Raw genomic sequence first — 13280 nt, 5'->3', positions numbered from 1 at the left:
CAAATATAACATGCTAACATTATTAGCACAAGCCTATGGCATTTTACATTGTCTAAATATGCCTAGTGAGTAGCAGAGAGTTCCTCTACAAATATGAAGCCTATGACGTTTCTGCATGAGTCGCCGTATCAACTAGGGACACATGGATGATTTTGGTGTCTGTGTTGTCACTAAGTTGCCCTAAAGGCCAGTTAAACCTATTCCTTTACGCCTGACAGAAAAGTCCCTCTTCTCCCTCAGAGTGCCTCTCCCTCTCCGGTTGATCAGTTCAGTGCTGCTGACTGTGTTGGACTCCGGAACGTCACCCCGACCTGACGCACTCTTGTACCAGAGCGCAGCTGTCACCATTACTTCATGCTTATTGGCTCAGGACCGAGAGAGGCAGAGGCAAAGCAAAGCAAAGGCAAACACGGAGAGAGTTGGACCCCTGCGCTCTGCTCCATCGATCTGCGGAGGCGCACAGAGGAGCTTCTACCGGACGTTGGACACATTTTCTGAGCTTTCACTTTTTTTGAGAGGGAATGCTAGAAGTGAAATCGCTGTTTGGATCATGCTATTGGGAAATTTGGTACGGTAAGACTGTGACAGTTTTGTTGTTTGATTCTCATGTCGCTTTGTTTTAGCTTTAATTTGGAAATCTTTTCCAGCTCTCTCCCCCCCTCCCCCGAAAAAAAGCTCTTGCAGAACTGATGTATCGACCTGCGAGTGGGAGAGCTGCACTTTGCCTCACATCAATGCAAGCTTTGAAATTTGGAAGCTTTACCTCAAGAGAAAGGACATTACATAACTGAGCAGGAATATGAATTATGAAGCAGCTATGACTGGCTGCTGTTATTTTGGTCTGACCGTCACTGGGACAAGATGCATGACAATAATGATGATAATGATGATGGTGATGATGATGATGATGCATTGCCGGGAACTGCTAACTTATCAACAGTGACACACAGATTTGTTTACCTGGGGGAGCTAAAGGTGAGTTGTAGATTCAGTAGTTACACTATGTACTGTCCTCCTTTCTGTCAGGGCATGGGTTTGATATCATCACCATCGTCATCATCATCATAAAGAACTGTAGAATTATTTGTAAGACACCTGAGAGGGCACATCAGTCATTGGTGATGAATTGGGTCAATATGTTAAATGTATTCAAAAAATCTTCAATAATATAATATTATTATCTGTAAGAGTGTATAAGGTGTATAAGATTTTAGTGGACATTTAAAAATATTTTTTTTCCAAATGTAATACTAAAGGTACGGCCATAAATCTAGTATTTTAAAATGTACAATGGGAAGGGATCATGGAATTACAATATGTCCTGGCCACGAAGGACTCAGTCTCACTGACTCATGTTAAGATTCAAGCTGAAAGTGCTTCACGTCTCACCAAGTGATCTTTAGAGCTTTGGTTCTCAAACGTTCTATCCTTAAAAGTTACACTTATCTAGCAGAAAACTGGAATTTGTAGAGAAAAGTAATAAAAAAATACACAGACTTTTATGTTGAAAAAAAGTTTGTAGCTCTCCTCTATCCACTTATTGATCATGTTACCCCTCAGAATTGAATAGAGTAGACTTTATTGTCATTGCACAAGAAGAACAACAAAATTAGCGTAGATTTATCTTGTGACCCATTTGGTGGTCTTGGTCCCCAGGTTGGGAAACACTGTTTCTAAGGGGAGGACCAGTTTTGGAACCCCTCAGCTATAAGCCTGATTTAGCCCCTGGAGGCAACAGTCAGTATTTTGAAGGTTTTGATGTTGAGACCTGGATACAGCATTGGAGGCGGGCCCCATTCATTCCTATGAAAGTTGCTCAGTGGTGCATGAGGTCAAAAAACTTTGACTTCCTGGGTTTGAAATTAGCTGGATCCTCCATATTGTTGAGCCCATAGACCAACGCAATAAAGACTTACCCCCAGACCTCCATGAAGTGGGCCAGGCTTTGAAGCCATTTTATATAGTGGCCAAACAGTGGCATTGCAATTTATGGGGTCCATCATGTGGTGCCATTGGGCCCAGACTTTTTTCCCATAGACTTGGGAAAGAGACATCTGTAAGTCAGCAGATAAACTTTTTTGAGTGCCACAACCCCACAAAATGATTCGATCTGCTATCAGGATTTAATGAATTTGGTCCAAAACATTTGAAAAGTCTAAAAGAGCCGCAAGATTCATTCATTCATCTTCTAACCGCTTCATCCTCTTGAGGGTCGCGGGGGGGCTGGAGCCTATCCCAGCTGACATTGGGCGAGAGGCAGGGTACACCCTGGACAGGTCGCCAGACTATCACAGGGCTGACACATAGAGACAAACAACCATTCACGCTCACATTCACACCTACGGACAATTTAGAGTTACCAATTAACCTAGTCCCCAGTCTGCATGTCTTTGGACTGTGGGAGGAAGCCGGAGTGCCCGGAGAGAACCCACGCTGACACGGGGAGAACATGCAAACTCCACACAGAAGGGCTCCCACGCCCGGGATTGAACCAGCAACCCTCTTGCTGTGAGGTGAGAGTGCTAACCACCACACCACCATGCCGCCCGAGCCGCAAGATTAAATAATTTTATTCCCATTCAAGTTAGCAGAGCATTAAACCTGAAGTCAGTTGCTTGGCCAGCAGATTTTTGGCTGTTTGGCCATGTAAGTCTAGCGTGCCTGCTCTATGGGCTCAGTGAAACAGCACCAGTCATCTGGTTAATTTCATACTGTGGAAAAAGTGATTTTTTGTCTTCATGTGCCACTTTGCAACTTTTATAGGAATGAACGCGGTCCCACTGCCAATGTTGTATCCAGGTCTCTGAATACATCCATGCCTTCAGCAGCTGAGCAGCTAACCTCTGGTTTTGCCCACTGCTAACTTGAATGGAGATAAAATTATTTAATTGTGCAGCTCATCTAGACTTTCAAAATGTTACTGGACAGAATGGATCAAATCCCAGTGTCTTTCACAATGTAAATCTTTAGAAACAAGTCTTTTGGGCCCCATGGATGGACCTGGAGGTTGTATTTCCACCGTTTAGCCACTATGTCAAATTGGCGTAAAAGCCAGCACTATTCCTAGTGGCTTGGGTTTATGTGTAGGCAGTGGATAGCCAAGACTTCCTCTTCCATGTGCTGGTCATTGTTTACAATCTGATTAGCATCTTGAGACAAAGGGAGGCAAGGTGTTTTAGGTCCAGATGACATTTTGGCTAATCTCTAAAAACAGATATCTGCATATGAATGCAGATACATTTCTTAAAAGCAAATAAAAAGCTAAATGGTCAGCACATTATAACTGATGGGCTCTGAGATTGCTCTTCTGCTAATGTGTTCCACTCCTTTGCTCTCCACATGGGCTATTTACGTGCAAGTAATGAAAGCTCGCTCAGACGTGATTGGTCAGTATTACTCAGGGTACTAACGGAAGTCAGAATGCTTCTGATACCAAAATCTTGTTGTTACCAACAGAGTCTGCATACGTACGTAGATATCTGTTTATAGAGATTCAAGAGGGACTACAAATGCAAATCCTGCTCAGTTCAGTGGTTCTGGTTCTTCAATGTGCTCCAGGGAACTTCAGAGGTTATTGACAAATTTTTAGGAGGTTTCTCAAGAATATTAATCCAAAGCTAAATAGTAAACAGATGGAAAACATATATATATCATTTAAATCAAATCTGAGCACTTACTGTATCTCTCTCTGTGAGTTTTTGAGTTTCAAAAGTTGGTAGATCTTTGGGCTGAATAGCACTGCAAAAATATTTTTGTTCGCTCTTTCTTGTGCTTCATACTTATACTGAATTAAATCATGTGCCAGGGTGCTGTTGGGAAACTCCCAAAGAAAGGAGCATGGATGAGTGTTCCTTAGTTTTAGGGCTAGAACTGGACAGAAACTTGATCACCATCAGTTTTGCCAGTGAAGTAATCATATAAGTCATTTGTCAAGCAGAACATTTTTAGGTTTCAGCTTGTCAGATGTGAGGATTTCCTGTTTTTCTCTGTTTTGTGTCACTATAAATTAAACGTTTTTGGGTTTTGAACTTTTGTTCCGACAAAATTTAAAACCATTACGTTGAATTTGGATATTTTTTCACTGGATTTTCTATAATCTATAGACAGATAGTTAAAATAATTGTAAGCAGATTGTCTGTCTTTTCTCTTCATTTAGATCCTTAACTTTGAGGAAAATTTAAATTCCTGTTACAGAAAATCAGGTGGTTGAATTAAGACGACATCACTTTGTGAGAGCTGGTTAGGAACTTTCTTGTCTAACTGTTTTGTTATAAATCCAAATTTAGTTTAGTTTTCTTTGTCTGTTTATCATTATTTCTTCAATACCAAGAAGGTTCTGTTCTGACATCACTGAGACTGATATATTTTGACATCTCACAAGTGATGTTGACCTCGGAAAACTAATCTTGCTGATATATGTGTACATGTTGATTTCACAGTTAGACCTTGGGTCTGGCACTGTAGAGATGTTTGGTATGATGCTGCTGTGAACATCTTAATCAGCTCTGTGTAGCTAGCATGTTATGTAAATTTTTATCTGTGGTGTGTCAGTGCCTGGTTCCTCTCTCTGAGCTAAACAAGGAGTGGAATCACAACACACTCAGCTTTTCCAAGGGTTGCCATTCCTGTCTGCTTATTGACCTCTGACCCCTCTCTTGAGATGTGAACATGATTGTGTCCGAGAGGTGAAGAAAAGAAACTCCTTGTAAGGGCAACAAGGTAGCACAGTGACCACCGTTACAGACACTATTGTGGAAAATTCTCTCATTAAAAGGACAGTTTCCTTTAAATCAAAATTTCATTTTTCCCTCTTACCTGTAGCTCTGTTTATCACTCTAGGTCGTTTTGGTCCGAGTTATATAATAATAATAATAAACTTTTTTTGTATTGCACCTTTTTTTAAAAAAAAGTTACAAGGTGCATGGACAAGGAATAAAAAATACAGTGACAATAACATAGTAAAACAACAATAAAAATAACATAACAACAATAATGAATGAATCAGTAAAAACAGAAGGAGAAAAGAGAACAAGAGCATAGATGCACTAGACTGCTGCCATTAGCAGGAATAAAAAGCCTTTTTAGAAAAATAAGTTTTTAGAAGAGATTTAAAATTAGATAAGGAGCTGGCTAACTTGATGTCCTCAGGAAGATCATTCCATAATCGGGGCGTATAGATGGCAAAGGCCCTGTCTCCCTTAGTCACAAGCCTAGTCCTAGGTATAACCAGTAGAGTCACATTTGAGGACTTCAAATTACCGGCTGGCTTGTAGGGAATTAAAAGCTCCATGATGTAGCCAGGAGCTAGGTCATGGAGAGCTTTAAAAGTTAACAGTAACATTTTAACATTTTAAAATCAATTCTAAATTTAACTGGCAGGCAGTGAAGTGCAGCTAAAACTGGAGTTATGTGCTCAAATCTACTTGAAGCGGTGATCAGTCTGGCAGCAGACAACTGCAGAGACAACTCTGGCTAAGACAGGTATAGAGGGTGTTGCAGTAGTCTAAACGGGAGGACACAAGGGCATTTACAATTTTGTTGTGGTCATGGAAAGATAAAAACGATATAATTTTAGAAATGTTTCTTAGGTGTTTTGGAAATGGGATCTGGAACTGAGGGGGCCAAACAAAAGAACTTCTGATTTGTCAGTGTTGAGTTGAAGGAAGTTTTGGGACATCCAGCATTGGATGTCGACAAGACAGGCCGTGAGGGAAGCAAGACAACTGGGGTTAGAGGATTTAAGTGGGACATAAAGCTGGGTGTCATCAGCATAACAGTGAAACTGAATGTTGTGTTTGTGGATAACCTGACCAAGAGGGAGCATATATATTGAAAATAATAAAGGACCAAGGATAGATCCTTGTGGGACACCACAGGAGAGATGGGCAGATGATGATGAGACATTGCCAATAACAACAGAAAGGGAGTTGCAGAGTGTTAAGCCCTGTTTCCACCAAACACTTTAGGTATGGTTTTGGAACCAAAAGTAACATTTTCAGAACAAAATAGAACAGGCTGCAGTGAGAGTCTCTCTCCATGGGATATGTAAGCTTTATAAGCTCAGAGGTTTATTGTTGCTGTAGCCCACAGGAACAAGGCTCCGCAAGGCTTTTTTTTTTCTCTGAGGATTAGAATATACGCCGTTTACAGTACATAACCAGATCGAAATTAATATACATAAAGGCTATGAAGCTCCACTCATTACTAAAAGTGTATGTCATTTAAAAACTAAAGTTATAGTGTCATTGCCTCATGCATTGAGTAACATTACAAGTAAATGTTCCACCTTAAAAGTTGCTGGCAGTCGGCCCACTGAATTAAATTACTTTTTTCTCCAACTCCAGCTGCTGCAAGAGGCAGCAAAACATCCTTTGATTTTATAGTTTCAGTTTACTAATAAAACTCTCCACAGTATGAACAGTAGTTACATGAGCCTCAAAACCAGCCACAGCTCAACCCTTAACAGAGTGACCAATCAATGGATTGCAGTGTTCACAGCTCCACCTTTTAGTACCAGATCTGTGTGCTAGGTACCCCAACAGAAGGGGGTACCAAAAATGGGGGTGTTACAGAATGGTTCTGTTGGTACCATCCACAAGTTTTCACAGTGGAAACAGAAGAAAAGTGTACCAAACTGGACTGGACTGTATGCCCTCTCTCCAGTATAGTGGAGAGTGCATCTGCTAGCTCACCTAGCATCACTGAGCTAGCTAACATTGCAGCTCAGTCATAGAGGACGTATTGTTTATATCTTGCCCTGTCACAAGCCTTTCATCCATGAGTAGCTGGCATGCTTCCTTCTGTACCGTGATACAGTTGGCGGTTGTAGTTTAGTAGAAAGAAAATGGTTCCTACATGAAACTGCTCACAACAAGGTCTGTGGATTACCTTGAGTAACCAGGTCATGATTTCTGTTGACACTGCTGTTGAGTTTTTCAAATGTATTTTTTTAGTGCTTTGAGCACCACCACAAGCCGAGTGACATCTAGTGCCATTATATTGGAGAGAGGGCACTCTGCAGAAGTGCTAATTGCCCCAGAGCTGCTGCTGAACCTGACCTTTAACCTACATGAGATTTTGCTTATTGGAGACTACAAACGATAATTTAATTTATGTTTTTGTAATGTGTGGTCTGTGGTTTTTCTGCAGGTAGTGGTTGCGTTCTGTCTGTGGGGAACTGATGTCAGCAGAGCTTATGTTTTTCATGCCAGTAGACCTGCAGATGGAGGAGACAACCCACCTCACACTAAAGGTGAGAACAGCCTCCATGTTTTATTCAAGACAAGTGAAAAAAATCAGCTGTTTTAAAAACAAAAAGCTGATTATGCATGCTTCAAATGATCAAACTGGTGCTTTACATGTTGTAGCCCTAAAATGTGAGAATGCTTAATGTTATTGCCAATCATTTACAAGAGTGGATAGTTTTTGTTTTGTCCAGGCATCCATTGGTTTCAGTGTGTTCCACATTGCCATTAAAACTATATTAGGTACAACCTATAGACTTAAAACTATTACAGTTAAATTTAGTTGCTTTATTTTATTGTTTTATTATTATTTGGAGCTACATTTGCAAGCAGAGATCATTTTGGTGCATACATTGATGCTCTGACATCTTAGAATTAACAATATGCTGCAGAAAACCACTGCATTAATGACTTATGTTGAAGTAGAATAAAACCCAATCTAGGAAACGACCAAAAAGCAAACGCAGATGTGGAAAAAGGATCAGATGGATTCATTTGTTTGATGCATTAAATGAAAACATCACTGTTTGGCAGCCAGGACTCAAAGTTCAGATACAAACAAAAAACAGAAACAAAACAAAACAGTCCCAACATGTGTTACTATAATGAAACCTTGACAGAACAGAAAGACTATTATTCCGCTCTCTGTTTGTTTTATCGTTTATTAAATTGAACTGAAACTATATGCTTCCTGTGGAGTGCTTTAAAAAACAGCTGGTAGTTATATGCATTGTGTGCTGTTTGTAGTTAATGGCCTTTACCCTGCATGAATACTTTGTGTACATAAAGTATGTTTGCAGCAGTTGTGGCTGACTGTGCCCCTCTCCTCTCTCCAGTCGTCTCAGAGTGGGTCAGCTCAGCGGGCTCCTGCAAGGGGAGGTGCTTTGAGCTGGAGGAGGCCAAACCTCCAGGATGCAGATGTGACAATCTGTGTAAAACCTACTACAGCTGCTGCTCTGACTTCGACCAGCACTGCCTGAAAACAGGTCAGTGTGATGTTACCCTGCCTTAACCACTTCTCCTGGTTTTATCTTCAACATATTATCTCCAACGAGGAAGCTGTGTTATCTGTCCTGTTTGATAAGATCTCAAAAAAACAGCTTTTTGTGATGAAGTTTTTGTTGTAGTCTATTTACTTATATCTTCAATGATAACGCTGGCTGTTATTTCCTCTTTTTCATATTGTCAACAAAGTCATTGGAAAGCTCAAAACCAACAATGTGTTACACTCAAAACACACTAAGCAGTGGCGATTCCAAGTGCCAATCACTGCGATAATTACATTTTTCTGCAGCTGGAAGGTGCGTTCATGTGTTCTAGGCTGGAAGAAACTCTTTGTATCATAGGTCAGCATGTCACGGGAGTCACAGTACCTTTAGTTTGGCCGCACTTCGCCCCAGAATCAAACGGCAGCAGTTCAGAGCAACAGCTTTCCGTAGACATTGCATGGCAGCCCGCTGCAGGAGCTCTCATGAGTATTTAGGCCAGCAGGACGGAGTACGTACAACTGAGTCAACTAACCTACAGTGTGTTTTCATGGTAATGACAGTACAGTGGCTGAAAATGGCAAACACGCTACAATGGCCCAAAACATTTCCATAAGGAGTAAGGTGCTGGAGCTTTACAAACAAAGCCAATTCAAAACTTAAAACGAAAATCCAAAACAAATACAACACCATAAACATGGTGCAACTAAAAAAAACATGCTGCAAAGCAAAAAACAAATACATTACAAAATCAAAAACACACAAACCTCCAAAACAAATGCAATGCAGTTGGTGCCGCTAATGCTAGCTAGCTACAAAAATCTGTTGCTATTTTGTCATATTGCAAAATACTAGGGCTAAATCTAAAATTTCAATAAGGAGTTAGTTTTTTGGAGTGATTTAGCAAAGTTCTTTTGAAGGAACAGAAACTTTTACCTTACTGAGGAGGTGTGGTTGACCCTGTTGCTAGTGACACAGTATTTTACACAGAGTTGGGTAAGGGTACTTTAAAAGTAATCAAAGTACTTTACTGCATTACTTTTTTTAAGGTAACCAGTTACTTTACTGCGTTACTCCCTGAGAAAAGTAACTCAAGCACTTTTAAAGTACTTCTGAGTATTCTACATTCCCTATTGGGCAATGGACCACAGGGTGCTAAGCCTACATTTTTTTTGTCTCCAAAATTAAAGTTGTGAACCACTTGCCCTTCACTGAGATCCAGTTCTCCCATCACAGCCGTCACTTTGACCAGTAGAAACACAGAACGATCTGCTGCCATAGACAACAGTATGACTACAACATCCCAGCGTTTTTAATATGTCCTCTAGGGATGATACCACACAGAGTAAAGGGGGAAATGATGGTGTGAAACAGCAGAGGCACTTTGTCAACCCACTGAGTTAACGTTACTGTCATTAGCATCAAGCTAGCAAACAACGGTACATCCTCACGGTTGGACATAAAGTAATAACATTAACAAATAGCAGCGGGGCTTTTACTCACCACAAAGGCAGAGGCTCCCAGCTTCATGTGAAACAGACTACATTATAGACGGTCCGTTATTTATTAATCCCTCTGTGTGTTTATATATTTACTTTTTATCAGCTCTGTTGTCTTTGTAAAGTTAACATATCGCACCGTCATTTCAAGTTCAACACTTGTTTCAAATTAAAAGCCCCTTATAACCTCGGCTAGAGAATCCCTCCAGTTTCTAAATAGGCTTTTATTCTGAAACATTTGTAGGAACTTGTTGTGGAAGATACAGTAACTTGAATGTTTATGTATGGCACTTCAAATGTAGCTCCTGCCATCTGCTGACGCTTTTAGGTGACTACAACAACATGTCGGCTGGCACATGAACAGACACAGTTCTGACAGTGACTCAAATAATAGTGAAAGTAATTAAAATAGGACAAGAATAACGCGATGACATCACACACGTCATGAAAGACGACCAGAGATAATTGGTGAGTACCATCGTGTAGTGTGTCATGTCTGTCGGCCAAGTCACGGCATGATTTCATGATTTCATGTGACATAGTGACTTTCAGAACGTGCAGAAAAGTCGTGTAGCGTGTACCAGGCATAATGCAAGTCCTGAGTCTGACCTGTCTGTCAGCGAGTCCTCCTCCATCTTTTTTTAGACTCCACCGTAGACAACGGCAGCATTTCTCCGACCACATAGTGAGCCACAAGCTCCATGGCTTCTTTCAGAACGATAGGTTTAACATTATTGCTGTTATTAGAACCAAAAGACAGCCCTTGCTGTTTCGGAGCTGAAGGACCAGCGTTCTAAAAGTAACGGAAGTAACTGATGTCTTGTTTGAAAATGTACTTAAGTATTTGATTACTCAAACAGCAAACTAACGCGTTAGGTTACTCGTTACTGCAAAAAGTAATCAAAGTACATTTAAACAGTTATACCCAACTCTGATATATTTTATGTGACTGGTTGTCCTTTTGTGAGCCTGCAAGGTGTGGACACCGTAAATGAAATGAACCGCATCACAATATGAGCCTGTGAAAGCGTTGAAATTGTGTGATCACTCTGCTGATGGGAGGTGGAGACAGACCTAAATCATCACTGCTGCATTTTTCCAGTTGCCAAATATCTCTGTGTAGTAATGTAATTTGTGGCGTTATAGTGTAATTGCTTTGGGTGGGAGATGATAACGCATCTCTACGGAGATCGACCACAAACATTCCAGCACCATCTAATCTGTGGTGTTTCATTAACTCACTGTCAGTCAGTGTTTGGAGAATATTTCTCCATTTTCTGCTCTGCTTAAGAAACTCTAAATCCTTCTAAAAGTAACTTTTATCTGTACCAGGCCCTAGTCTTAACTTTAAGGGGAAAGGGGAAGAATTTCCTTAGAATTTCATCACTAGGAGCAACACTTATTTGTTTGTGTGTGTGTGTGTGCGTTTTTGACTCTGCATTTTTTTGTATTTGCAGTGGGTTTGCTGTTAATGTATTCTTTTAACTTTCTGCAGCATGTTTCTTATTTGCAGCCTTTGTCCGTTGTATTTATTTTGGATTTTTCACATTTTTGAATTGAGTTGAGTTTCTGAAGCTGCCGCACATTTCCACTAATGGAAATGTTTTGGGTTGTTTGAGTGCATTTGACTTAGTTGACCACTATATAAAGTAAATATGTCACCCAGTGCAACAGGTTTATCTCCACATTTTGTAGACACATTTAAACAGATTCACACATGTATTGATGGTGCTGCTCTTTATAATATCAGTAACAGTAAGCAGTAGTATAGTGATACTGTAAATTTTCTACCTAATTTGTTTGCATTACTGTACTGTGGTACTACAGTAGCTCCAGTGCTCAGTAAAGCTCAGTGTACACAACATGATAAGAGCTCTGCTGCAGCTGAGGCAACATGAACAAAGGGCAACTGTCCTGGAGTTAGCCAAAATGCCAATTTTCATCTGATGCTAATTTAGACCTTGGCCAGGCGAAGAGAGTGTAACCACAGTTTCATCTTGAAAACATTAAGCAAACAACACTGGGACATTTTCCAACACTAAACTAAATCTCCTCAAGTGGGTTCAACAACCACAAGCTACTTGGGATTTTACAACGCCTGATTGGCTTGTAATTGGAAGTTGTTACAGACTTTATGTGCTTGAGATTTACCTCACAGTTTAATGTTTTCATTTGTGATTTTTGCCATATGGATTTAAAGCATCACTGTATTGTTTAAAGCAGTGAGGTGACTGTCATGAAGTGATGTACTGACTTTCCTCCTTCCTGTGTCTCAGCGGGAGGATTTGAGTGCACGCAGGATCGCTGCGGGGAGGAGAGGAATGAGAACCACGCCTGTCGCTGCTCAGATGACTGTCTGGAGAAAGGAGACTGTTGCTCCAACTACAAGTCACTATGTAAAGGTACTCATCATGATGTGTCTGTACATAGCATCATACACAGCTTGAGAATTAATGTGCATGAAAGTAGGTAATGACTCTGTACTGTTGTTTCCACGTGAGGTGAGACTTCATGGGTGCATGGAGAATGTGAGGAGATCAAGACCGCTGAATGTCCTGCAGGGTGAGTCTGAAACTGACATGAAACTGTTCAGCACAAGAGTGTATATACTGATACTATCCATGCATATTTAGTTTTTGTTTCATTTTACAGCAGGTGGGTAAAACTATAGGGATTTTTAAGCTTGAAAAAGTGTAAGTTTGCAAATATTAGAAAAATCAGTCCCTTACCACCATTTAGGAGCACTTCAATAGGATCCAGTAAAGGTTAATAATCTTTCTCTTAATAATCTTTTCATATGGTATTAATACCACCTGTGAATTCTGTTTATTTTTCCTTGTTCTGCTCAGCTTCATCCGTCCTCCCCTCATCATGCTGTCTGTTGACGGGTTCAGAGCCTCCTACCTGAAGAAGGGCAGCTCTGTCATCCCCAACATACATAAACTCAGTACGTGTGCTTTACTTTCTCTTGTATTTCATCTCCTGAATGCAGTTGTAGTGATTGTAGAGGTCATGATCTGTGTAACTGTGTGAATCTAAGAGAAGCTCTCGTGCATACTGTACAGCCCACTTAAATATGGACTAATACATAGCTAACTGACACAAGCAAGACTACTTAGAAAAAGAAGGGATGTCTTTTCGGAAATAAATCTGCAAGTCGTTGTCCTCTCTGGAACTTTCTTGGTGCAAAGCCTAGAAATTAATAATTTCCCTGGGAAATGAGAGGATGAGATTTCCAAGGCTGTTGGCTTGGTCTGCAATACTGTCCAACCCCTGTGCTTATGAGGATGGAAGCTGGTTTTCAAGTTAGGTGGGAGCCAGAGGGAGCTGAACTCCGGTAAGTAAGGGCTCTGAGCTCCCATGAAAGCAGTTAAACCATACATCTACCTAATACATAACCATCAATTGTTATTTTAAGCACACACACAAAAAAATTTAATGCAATGAGCATTATTAGGTCAAGATCAATTACCAAAAGAACTACGCACCGTGTTCTCTGTGAATGACAATATCAATCAATCAATCAGTCAGTCAATTTTATTTATAAAGCC

General features: G+C 40.5%; 1 protein-coding gene across 1 annotated transcript in view; it reads left to right on the top strand.

Annotated features, from left to right (window-relative positions):
- Positions 1-253: 253 nt before the first annotated feature.
- Positions 254-13280, top strand: part of LOC125904194 (ectonucleotide pyrophosphatase/phosphodiesterase family member 2-like) — an 88638-nt gene continuing 75611 nt past the window's right edge. Inside the window, exons 1-6 of the mRNA XM_049601443.1 lie at positions 254-568; positions 7150-7252; positions 8081-8230; positions 12006-12131; positions 12231-12291; positions 12579-12676. Of these exons, the coding sequence (XP_049457400.1) occupies positions 551-568; positions 7150-7252; positions 8081-8230; positions 12006-12131; positions 12231-12291; positions 12579-12676 (556 nt within the window). The 5' untranslated portion in view covers positions 254-550. The remainder of the gene's footprint in view (positions 569-7149; positions 7253-8080; positions 8231-12005; positions 12132-12230; positions 12292-12578; positions 12677-13280) is intronic.

This window comes from Epinephelus fuscoguttatus, linkage group LG17, assembly GCF_011397635.1.
Source record: "Epinephelus fuscoguttatus linkage group LG17, E.fuscoguttatus.final_Chr_v1".
NCBI classification, from domain to species: domain Eukaryota; kingdom Metazoa; phylum Chordata; class Actinopteri; order Perciformes; family Serranidae; genus Epinephelus; species Epinephelus fuscoguttatus.
The sequence above is the reverse complement of the archived record's forward strand: the minus strand, read 5'-3'. Positions and strand labels throughout refer to the sequence as shown.